Source organism: Arachis hypogaea, chromosome 2 (genome assembly GCF_003086295.3).
Source record: "Arachis hypogaea cultivar Tifrunner chromosome 2, arahy.Tifrunner.gnm2.J5K5, whole genome shotgun sequence".
NCBI classification, from domain to species: Eukaryota; Viridiplantae; Streptophyta; class Magnoliopsida; order Fabales; family Fabaceae; genus Arachis; species Arachis hypogaea.
In genome coordinates this window covers 49,582,042-49,593,824 of record NC_092037.1, presented here as the reverse complement: position 1 = coordinate 49,593,824, position 11,783 = coordinate 49,582,042, and the positions used below count along the sequence as shown (strand labels likewise).

General features: G+C 33.1%; 1 protein-coding gene across 11 annotated transcripts; it reads left to right on the top strand.

Annotated features, from left to right (window-relative positions):
• The first annotated feature begins 1,071 nt into the window (after positions 1-1,071).
• On the top strand, positions 1,072-10,531 carry LOC112743928 (uncharacterized). 11 transcript variants are annotated; one of them, XR_011872690.1, is made up of 10 exons: positions 1,072-1,290; positions 3,469-4,367; positions 6,106-6,700; positions 6,801-6,884; positions 7,811-8,020; positions 8,166-8,263; positions 8,977-9,076; positions 9,287-9,385; positions 9,801-9,934; positions 10,127-10,531. XR_011872690.1 is itself a non-coding variant. In XM_072217488.1 (9 exons), the coding sequence occupies exons 2-9, from the start codon at positions 3,472-3,474 to the stop codon at positions 9,861-9,863; spliced, it is 2,145 nt and encodes a 714-aa protein (XP_072073589.1). In that variant the 5' UTR covers positions 1,072-1,290; positions 3,469-3,471; the 3' UTR covers positions 9,864-10,531. The 11 variants fall into 11 exon arrangements, 8 of the variants coding, with proteins under 8 accessions (XP_072073589.1, XP_072073567.1, XP_072073600.1 ...); XR_011872687.1 differs by having other exon boundaries at positions 6,798-6,884; XR_011872692.1 differs by having other exon boundaries at positions 1,117-1,290; positions 3,466-4,367.
• The last annotated feature ends 1,252 nt before the right edge of the window (positions 10,532-11,783 follow it).

Here is an 11,783-nt window from a genome sequence, read left to right as displayed (position 1 = left end):
TATTTTTATATGAAATATTCAAACATAAAACTACTTTTATTTTTCTAAAAAGTCTTAAAAAAAATAACTTAAAAAAAATTACGCATAAACTCACCAAAACAAACCCTAAACTTAACTTGTATTTTTTAAAATTAAAACTTTTAAAAACTAAATAATTGTCTCTAATTAATAAGGTGTATTAAAATTAGACATTTTAAAATTAATGCAAGTAAATGATCAAATTTAAAAAATAAACTAAAAATTATTTTTTAACATGTAAATATAATTTTGGTATAACATAAAAAAATTTTGGTTATTTGACGAAAATTTAATTTTAATATATTGTAAAATATTTTGTATAGATGTCTAGTTATATTCGTTCTTTTGGGTTGTGTTTGTTTTTGAAAATAAATACATTAAGAGTAAGACATAAAAGATAGAGAAACAAAATTTTGTATTTTTATATTTTGTTTGGTGATAAACTAAAATAAATTATAAAAATTTAATTTATTCTCAGTTAATTTGAGAAAAAAATATAATAATAAAAAATATAAATTTAAAAAATTAACAAGAATAATAAAAGAAAAAATAAAAAATAAATTGTGTCCTTAGTTAGTGTCTTCGTATTCTTTTTATCAAGATGAATACAAAATATATTAATTCAATGTCTTTGAATATATTATTTTTGTCTATATCTTATATGTCAAATACGATTTTGTACATATGTATCTCTATCTCAATGTCCTGAGTAAACAAAAGCCTTGAATATGCTATGAATATATAAGGTAGTTAGAACTTAAAATGTGCGTCAAAACTAAATGAAAATTTGATTTGTGGTAAATTAGTCTTTGTCTTACTGAGCTAGAGATTATTATAGACAACCAAAAAATAAATTTATATTTATATCTATTATCTATTATAATAGTTAAATTTTAAAAATAAATTTGTCTGTAGTTTGTATGCAAATGGATCTTCTCCAATAAAAAAAATTGGATAGTATTCAGTAAAAAATTTCACTTTTTATTATTCTTTCTCATTAATTTTTGGTTCCATTTATAAAATTAAATGTGAGAAATCGCACTTTATTTTCTAAAAAAAAAAATGGAGATGATCATTTCTTAGTTTGTGCTTATTTGTAAAGCATCACTCAAATACCGAACCGGATTGAGCGCAGTGGTAAATTACTAAAAGGGTAAAAGTTCCGATCTATCATCTCTCCCTCTCTGTCGCTCTTGCCCTATCCCTATCTCTCTCTCCTGTCTGGCTGTCTCATTTGCCAATTTCAATTTTCGTTTGCTCACTGCGATTCAGGTAGATAGAAATTTATTTGTTGATTTTACGTCTTTTATTTTTTTTTTTAAAAAATTCTGCTTGTTTTCCTACATGATTCGATTTTGTCTTTCCTTTGTAATTCTTTGACGTTTTCCCCTTCTTCAGAATGTGCTCAAATTCTTAATTTGGGTTCATGATGACCCTAACTTGATGATTATTTATCGATTTTTGCATTCTTTAAAAGTACTTTTCCATTTTTCAAGTATTAATTTTTTTTAGTCTGATTTTGCGATATAGGAATGTCGTACAATCATTTCGCTTAATATGTTCTGGAAATTTTAACTGTTCTTGACTCATTCTTGGGGGAAATGTATCCCAAAACTGTTCCCACCCTTTGAGGTATAGTTCTTGTTCAGGGAAGTCAAATTTGATTGGTTATTTTTCCTAGAAATTCGAAATCCTAAATTTGCCGTTTTGACGTAATAGGATTTTTTTTATATTGAGTTTTGGTTCCTCAAGTGGATTCGACTTTCACTTTGCTTAATGCAAGTAGATGTACGTGTATATTGTTTTATTGTACTCACCTCCACTTTGATTTGCTTTTACCATTAAGGCTTATTGCAACAATTTGAATGCTTTGCTTTGTGGCTTTAGGGATTGAATAAGTTCTTGAGAGTGCCATTTTTGAGTGTTTTGCTTGTATCCATTTTTTATAATGCCACTTCAAATTTGATATGTTTTAGTTGTAGATGTGCTTTGCATTGAGAGTAGTATCTACCAGATGGAGTGAAATATTCACTCCATAAGTTTTTTGTTCGTTTTTCTTTCAATCTGTGACGTGTGCTTGGTTGAAGTTCTTAACATGTTGGCTGCGTTTGTGCTCTTGGTTTCCTTTTTATAGCCAAACCAATGCTCTTGAGCTTTCTATGCTGCTATACTAACCTTCTTCACATTGTGGTTATATGTACCCGTAAAAGAAAAGAAAAAGAAAAAAGAATCCAGTGTTAATGTTATGTAGCCTAACTTTGTTGATGGGGGCACATAACATTGGCAGTTTTTCTTTATTATCAGGTGCTTTTTGATTTATCTTTTCATGGCTTGTGTGTGTGTGTGAGAAAGTTCAATATTAATAGTTGTAAAGGAAAACGGTACTTGGGAAAAAGATTAAATTTCTGATTCTTCGAAAACAAATTGGAAGGTGCTTTTTAGATGCTTTATCGGATGCTAAAATTTATAGTGTGCAATTCTTTTAATTTTGCGATACATAAATGTATTTCTTTGTATGTGTCTATGTGAATAAAGTTGTTAAATTTCTGTGCTTTAGATTTGTCCTGCTGGTGTGGAGTGGTGGTAAAAATTTAATGTAGTATTATGCACTAGATGCCTTTCCTTTTCTACTAAGGGTGGTGTGTTTAGTTTTTAAAATGTGGTGTTTTTCATGATCTGCTCCGTGTACTTTTACATATCAAACTCATTTATGGAAATTTCCACCTTATTTTTACCCTTCAACCAATCATTATTTTGAATACACGAGAATGTGATGAAGTTGCCTCTGATATATGGAACTAGGAACATTCTTCCTCTATTCTAACACTGTTCAACTGCTAGAGGTTTGTACTGTTGGTGAATGTTGGGTGTGCGGTGTGCTCTAGATCATTGGATCAATTTTTGTGACTTGCTCTACTGGTTTTCCCAAAAGCATAGAAGGCAAACACTTTGGTGTATTTGGTTAGAGTAACATTTTTAAAATTTTAGGACATCTGTTATCTCTTTGGATAATTTACTGCTTTGGAATATGAACAGTCTCTCTTGTTTAAGGGAATATTCTTTTTGATATAGTGATACGATGAGGGATCGGTTATTTTTTCTATGCTCTTGTTTCTGTTCTGATGTTGGTTTCTTTTCTTTGAGGAGAATCTCTTATGCTCCTCATTCTTGGTATTCTTCTACTTTGTCTTCATCATTTCATTGGTTATACCAAAAATAAAAAATGGGTTTTTGTGTTTTATATCCATTATCTTCATGCATTATTTTCATAATCTTTTTAATAATTATTTTTGTTTAAAATTAGTCGGTAAAGTGGTTTTTCATATTATTTTAGTAGAGGTCTTAGAGTGAATAGGATGTTCCATGCACATAACTTACTATCATTTATGGTTATTGTTTTACTTGTTTTATTAAGTATTTCTTGATCTTTGTATATGATTACGAAAGCAGGTTATGGAGCCTTTGGAAATTGATCTTGTGGATATTCCTGATACTCCAGATAGATTAACTACCAGGCCTGGTGATCAGAAACATGTTCGGAATCCTGAGAAGAGGGAGAAGGTCTTCCCTGCTGCTGATGAAATGAAGAAACTCAGCAACTATATAATACTTTCCCCATCAAAGGCACCTTATCCTTCTTATAATGGCCCCTTCTTCAGAAAAACTCAAACTGAGAAAACTTTAGGACTTGGGACAGCACACTCTATTGGTGCTGAAAAGATGGAGAGAGGGAAAACTGTAAGCTCTAGATTTCCTGCTAAATCATCTCGCCATGGACCTAGGTCTGTTTTAGATTTTACTGAAGAGAATGAGAACTCCCAACAGCTGAAACCAGCTTTCTCACATCATGGATCAAGAGATAAGGCTGTTGAAGATAAGAAAGTAACAAGCGCTGGAAACACTTCATCACGAGTTGTTGCTGATTCTTCTACTGCCTTCAGAGATAAAATGCTACCAGGTCCTAATATATCTCAGGAGCGTGGCAAGGGAATTGCACTGCCTAATGATTCTCATCCTCCACTAAACACTGAAAAGCAACTGTCTTTGCCCCCTCAAATTTCCACCACACCAAGAGTTAGAGGGCAGAAGAGATTGGTACGAAATGGGTGTATTTCACCATATAATATTGCAAATAGAGCAAATCAAGCAACTATAAAGGATAATCACCAAACCAAGGAAGTTGAAGAAAGTCATGCTGTGGATTTAGTTTCTACCAATCCAATTTCTACGATTAGTGTTGAAGATATAGTTGCTGAAGAGAGAGGCTGTAATAGAGTGAAGGGAAAGCAAGTACTTATTCATCCTTCATCATATGGTCTTAACACTGGAACTGTTCGCATGGCTAGCAGGTAATCTGAAAATATTTCTCACATAGTGTGCTTTTTGGTGGATGAACTGGAGGTTTTTATAAACAACTATAGCATATCAGGCTTAAAGAGATCCCTTAGATTGTGTGCTGATTGCTATCCAACATTTTCCTGCATGAAAATATTAAATTACATGAATAATCTTTTTTAAATTAATAAATTACCACACTACTGCTAAGTTGTAAAATTAAAGCGGCAGACAGAGAGGATACAACAACAGAAAAGGACAATAAACTAGTTCTGTGGAATTTTCACATTGTAAGCACGTATGGGAATGGGGTAGAATGCTAAACTGAACTGTGTATGGAGCTGATATTTATACACATGGAAAATAAGAAGGAATTGCAGAAAAGAAGAAAATAGTGAATAGAGGACACTCATTGACAGTAAGGTGTCTCTCTGTCATCCTAGTGCATCACAAAACGGCCTCACCTCATCTCGTCTCATGCTCAACTGATCAGAATTTAGAGTGACTATAAAAGCAAAAGAATATGACAATAAAAGCAAAATAATACTCTACCACTAATACTACAGTAATTTTGATTAACAAGAGTTCAAAATATATTTTTGATCAAAATAAATGGAAATAGAGGGTTGAGAAACCTGCAGTGCAAGCTTCAGTAGGTAGTAATAACATCATGGGGTAGTTATATTTTGTTACTGACAGTTATATATTCAGTTACAAAGGTGTGATCCTCTGTCAACACATTTGCAATAATTCACTCTATTACCAGAAGAGATTTTTTTTGTAAGAGAGGAAGGGTGATGGTAATTTTTGCTTCATATAATATTTTAATATTTAATATGTACTTTGGCCCGATAGTTTTAATACTTTGCTTTAAAAAATTGTACATAATATAAAGCAGGCATCGTACAGAATTCTGTTTGAAGTGAGTTGATGTTCTTAAGAGAAATTTGTATTTTTTAATTAATAATGTGTTGAATTATGAAATTAGACATTGTCATTTAATACAAACAAGAATAGACAAAAGGACATGTTGGTCCAATTAAGAGAGTGAATGTTGCTAACCTAGAGTGAAGGTTAGCATTCTCCATACATATTATTTTTAGTGTGACAATAGGATCTGGATCAGTGTTTTAGGTGGCATGCGTCTTTGTGGAGTGGATTGATAATTTGTTTTCTTCTTAACTTTCTGGTAACAGCAGGGCTGGAGCCCAAGTGTTATTGCTATGTCACTTTAGTTGTCTTTTAGTTTTATGATTTTTTTTAATTTTAATATTTGTTTTGTAGTTTGTATTACAAATCCTAACTTGATATTGAGCTCTAACTTTTTTATGCATGATGAATAGTGGATTTTACTAGGTATAGTTTTAGTTTTAAGATTATTTTGTTTTTTTTTCTCATTTTATTTAAATCCGTTTTGTTAAAATATAAAGCGATCCATTTTCTCCACTCAATAGCTTACATTTGGAACATCTGTATAGACATAATACTATTATAATTTGGAGATGATTTCAAGATCCATCTCTAGATTTCCTGTTTTACCTACTTGCTTATTGTCTCTTTTGATGATTTCACATGCTTGAATTGAGTGTCGCCATGTAATCATATAATGCATAACAGACCACCTTTTTGAAAACTGATTTTGGGTAATACAATAATAAAGCCATGTCCAAACTGCATAGATCAAGCAATGCCATATTGTTACAATCCTAACAATGCTTTGAATTTATTTATTATTTATTATTTTTCCTCCAGCAACCCTGCGACTGATTTTGAGGAGGGCCATTCAGCCAGTAATGCTGTAAGGAATTCACTTAAAATCTCTGGGGGACAAGATGGTTGGAGAACTACACATGCTCATAACAGCATTGATCAGCATCCTTATGATGTGAATGGGCATAATTTACGCAGAAGCCATGATGTTGGAAGATTTATTGCTAGACAAAATATGAACAGAATGGATAGAAGAGACACTCATAGCAGTCAAAGTGGCAAGGATGCACAAGGTTCTTCATCAGATAATGCAGCTCAAGCAACTTCACTGACAATTCGAGAGATAGATCAGTTGACTGTAACTCATCCTGCCACAGGCACACTGAGTAAAAGGCAAAAGAAACGTGGATCAACATCAGGAAATCCTGGGCAATCATCAAGCTCATCCCATAACCCTGTCTTGAATTCTGAAGTAGTAGACTTATCACCAGAACCCAGTTATACCAACAGATTTACTGAAGGCTTAGATGACAATGACAATGACAAAGCTCGAGCAAGGCAAGTAGAAGCAGATGAGAGATTGGCACGTGAACTCCAAGAACAACTGTATCATGATGATATTTTTGAAGGGAGAGGGGTCAGCTATTTTTCTTTGCTCAAATTTTTAAGATAAGCTTCTTTGAAGTATGTTCTTCTGACTTCTTGTTGACATGAACTCATCTTGTGTTATAAAGCAGATTGATGAACATTTAGCCTTGGCACTGCAGCAAGAGGAGAATCTTATTCGTACTTCTTTTGATAATCACCAAACATCAAATCCTGTAACACACTCTCTCTGTGTCCCCCCTATATGATAAAAAATTTATATCAAGATCCCTATAGTTTATGTGTGCGTGTGTACAAATCTGTCTATTGAACAAAAATTTATATCTAGATCCCTATAGTTTTAGCATTTCTAATTAAGCCCCTTACTATACAAAGAATTTTCAATATTGTCCTCTAATTTATAAATTTTGTGCGAGTCCTATTATTGTAAAGTATTTTCCGGGTGAAAAAAACTGAATGTCATCCAGTATGGGGACTTGATCAGCAATTTTTAAACCAGAGGGGCTTGATAAAAAAAAAACACTTATTACCTAAACCATATATGGATTTGGTTAAAAATGAACTGTAATCTAATTGAAATTCTACACTATGAGGACTTCTTTACAAGCTTTTGAAGTATAGGGACTTAATAAGAATTGAATAAAACTTATAGGGGCCCTCTAGATTAATTTAATCTCTTTTGTAGGGTGTGTCCAGTTATCTGTCTTAACTTCACATTTTTCTTGATCCATAATGACAGCACTTTTGATGTTAGTCCAAAGACTTGAACCCAAAACCTCTTCGTTAGATTTTTCCCATCTTGACTAATTTTATATTTGTTATTATTGTACATATTTAATTTATATAAAAATAAATTAATATTTACATCTAAAGTTTAAGGTTTAAGATTTATAATTTAGGGTTTAGTGCCTATTAATACACTAGTTAGTTATTAATTACAATATGTTGTAAAAGAATTAAAAGGTCCAAGCACTCTTACTTTTTAAGTAGTAAGGCTATGGTGTATGTTCTTGTTTGGTTGCTTATCCAATATTCTATTTAATACCTGTTACTTCTCCACTTGTACTTGAAGGTATTAATTTGGTATTCATGCAGCAGTGGATAATCTGTTAAAATGAGTAATCTGCTTTTACTTATACAGATGTTTCCGAGGGCAAATAGTCAGCCTCGTTCACGGCCACATCAAAATCCTTCTAATAGGAGGAGAGTTCCACCTCAAGTTCCTTCCTCTAATAGAATGTCACAGTTGAGGTCACAGTTGAGGAGTCACATCGCAAATCGTTCCCGAAGACCAGCCATATCATCCAGAGGACGACGCCCCCGGTTTCCTGTGGATATGGACTTAAACATGGTATTATATATGGGTATACTTGAATAGATATCAATTAAGATGATGAACAAATGTGTTATTTTGTCTTACTGTTAAACATACTGATGCCCCCTTTCTGTTAAAAATATACCAAACATGAAATATTTTGACCATTTCTCTTGTGCAGAGGCTTGATATATTGGAAGCATTAGAGGATGCAGTAGGGGATTTTGCAGATTTAGGGATGGGTAATGACATCTTTCTTGCTCAACATGATTTCAATGAGTAAGTTACTTGTGAATAATTAATGCAAATGAATTATGTTTAGTTCTTGCGTGGAAAAATATCCATCATTTAAAGTTTTGTGCCTGTTGAATATTGATGGAAATCATCACGCTTCTCAACTTGCACTAATATTTTCTTAGGCTGAGAACTCGTTTTTTTGTGATATAAAATTAAAGAATGGATGATAGTCATTACTCATTACTGATTAGTTATGAGAGCAATAGAAATGCGACACACGAAAATATGAGTTGATCTGGCCAAATGTTTCTCTTTTAATATTTTATCTAGGTTCTTTATGGTGTAAGAACACTCCTGAAACTGAAAGGTAGAAATAGAATGTTTATTTTAATAACATAATCATTCCCTGGCTCCTAAGTTTGAGAACAGCAATCACAGCATACATCACCAAAAAGGATACATCAAAAGAAAGTATGACACCGATATACTGATGGGAGGAACAAACTCATTTCTCTATTTTAATATAATGTAATATAAAAGTGGCACTGCATTGCATCAGAACAGAAGCCCTTAGGTTATGCGAGGTTCCCATAGTTTAACCAAGTTGGCAGTTTTTCTCCTTGATACCTATGTTATTTTGTCAAGTTTTTGTTAATCCTAGCCCCTCAATTGTTTAGGGGAAGTTTTCTTGGCTTTCTTTTGTTATCAAAATATGTTGAAAGTAAAGTTCCTGCCTTCCCCATGACCTGATGCAGACATGATTATGAAATGTTGTTGGCCCTTGATGAGCAAAACCACCGACATACTGGTGCATCCTCCAATCAGATCAATAGTTTGCCGGAGTCCACCATCCAGGTAATTATTCCTAGTGTCAAATGGCATTTAGCTTATACTTTCATCATTTTTTTAGCCGACACCCTGTGCCCAACCACAGCTTCCTTGTCTACTGTCCCATTAACAGTTGTGGACTTGAGGCAAGAAACCAGGTGAGCAGTAAAATGGGGCTGTGGGAATTTGCAACTTTTAGTGTAGACACTGATTTACAATCCTATCTATATTTTCCAGAATGACAACTTCGCAGAGGCCTGTGCAATATGCCTTGAGACCCCAGGCAAGGGTGAAATTATTCGCCATCTTCCCTGTTTGCACAAATTTCACAAAGATGTAAGAAGCACATCAAATGGAACTATTTATTTATATATTTTTCTGATAGATCTCTGATAGGAACAGGTTTGGATTGGTCTATAGGAGGAGAGGTAAGGAGTAGATAAACTGAATTTTCACTGCTTTCACTACTTAGTTCATAATTGTTGCTGGTTGGCTGCTGGTTAGCTCCTTTAAGCTAGTTTAGCAGGTTAGGAGCAGGAATTCTAGGCTTAACTGCTGCATATAAATACTGGGGGTTAGTTGGTTTTAGTTAGATAATTTCTGTTCAGTTTGGTAGTTCAGGAGAAGGGAACTTTCTCCAGAGTTGGTTAGATCCAACAGTGTACTTCAAAAGGGATTGTGAAAATCCCCTATTTTCTGCTGGACCCTATCAATCTCAAATGCTAATCCGTCCTAAACCTGTGCTGTGCAGTGTATTGATCCTTGGCTCCATAGGAAAACATCATGCCCGGTGTGCAAGTCATCTATCACCTAATTTACCGCTGGTTTCAGATGGATAATTTCTTATTCTACTGCAGAATGTTGGCTGTCCCATTTTGGTCTGAGGTACAGCAATGGATGATAATATATTCCCGTTAGTTGATAAGTAATAGAAATGCTTCCTTTTTTCAGTATGCTGTTACTATCTGGCCTGTTAGATATATAAAAAGTGAATACAAAGGGTCTAGAACTTACAAGTTGGTGTTTTGTTTCTAAACTGCTCTGAGATATGATTCATTTTGCGGTATGCATATATAGGTAACTATTCTGATTCATGGTCTTGTAAGATGTAATTGATCACTTGCTGGTCCTAATGAAGTCTGCAAAACCAGTGGCAAGTCTGAAGGCCGCAGTTTTTTCCCCATGACAGATTAGTTACAAATATACCTGGTTGATGGGGCTACACAGGTATATACTGGGATTTAGACTTAGTAAATTTGTATCACACTGTTAAGGGGCCTGCTTGCTTTTCTACTTTTTGGAGGCATGCTACTGTTCGCTAATATCTTGTGATGCCTCATTAATGATTTATCTCGCGTTACTTGATGAACAAACCCTTTAAAACAAGTAAAATGTTAGTCAATTGAATTTCTCCTCTCTTTTTTCCCTTACAAAAGGAAAGGAGTAATTATTTAACTATAGTTATGTATTCTTTGGGAGCAATTAGATGTGTCGCTTATATGCAACCACTTATGCGAAGATGTAAATTGCGGTTAGCTATTCATCGTAGAAGCACGAATTCCTACCATATATATTGTCTTTGGATAGAGTTAATCAAAAGAGATTAAGGAAAAAAAAATATCGTTGGCAGAAAGAACTTAAAGAATAAGCAATGATTAAAGAAAACCCAAAAAGATATAGAATGTTAGTCAAAATACTCTAATTGTAAGTAAATTTAAAACAATTGTTTAACAAGTTAGTCATGGTTGGAAGTTGGAACAACTCGACAATTCTTTTGGATTTGTTTTTTTTTTTTGTTATATTTTGGATTTGTTTTTTAATTCGTTTGGATTTGTTTTGGGAGTTGTGTGATTTTGGAAAAGCAGATGTGAGTTAGGGTATCATTGCACACAAAGCTATCAAATTGGTTGGCCCACGACGGGTATGGCTAAATAATTGACAAGGCCGAAACCGTAGTGTGCTACGGGCTGGGTCAAGGACTCAATCCATGAGTCCATCAACATAATTTTTTAATAAATTTAATATATATTGGTGTTCACCGAAAAAAAAAAATTAATATATTGGTTTTCTACCCGTCTCTTCTTTCCTTTACTCTCCATAGTTATGTAACTGAATTGGTAATCAATCCGGTCATATGACCGGATTACCGGATTAGTGGTTCAACTGGTGGATCACTGATTCATTCAGTTAATTCGGTCATAATTAAAAAAATATAAAATTATATAAATAAAATTAAAATAATGTCTTAAAATGCAAGCCTTTACAAATATTAATAATCTAATATCAATTTTTAAACATAACTAATGATCTAAAAAAATAATAAAGTGGTTTCTAGTACAAAATATATTCTCAATTTAAATCAACAACGACGAACGAAGAACACAATTGGTAAATGAAGTTCAAGGAGTTGATGATGCTTGTTCTTGAGATGGTGGCATTTCTGGTGGAGTTTGAGATGAAGACGTTTTTAAAATTCTAGCAAAAGAAATAAAAGATTTTCAACAACAAAAAATTTACCTAAATGAGATTTTAAACAACCACCAAAGTATTCAAATTCAAAGTTTCAAACATTATCATTCAGCAACAAAATTCAAGTATTCAACTCAAACATTATCTAGTAAACAACTCTGTTATCCAGCAAGTATTCAAATTGTCTCAAGTTCACCAACTCTAAAACCAAATGCAACTGCAACATTAACCAGATTCATTAACAATTCTAAGTTTCTGTTCACCA

What these genes read in the sequence shown, in the direction of transcription:
- LOC112743928 (XM_072217466.1), top strand. Translation starts at nt 3,472, where the DNA reads ATGGAGCCTTTGGAAATTGATCTTGTGGATATTCCTGATACTCCAGAT. An exon ending in ACTGTTCGCATGGCTAGCAG is followed by an intron (nt 4,368 to 6,105) that starts GTAATCTGAAAA and finishes TTTTTCCTCCAG; the next exon opens with CAACCCTGCGACTGATTTTG. An exon ending in ATATTTTTGAAGGGAGAGGG is followed by an intron (nt 6,701 to 6,797) that starts GTCAGCTATTTT and finishes TGTGTTATAAAG; the next exon opens with CAGATTGATGAACATTTAGC.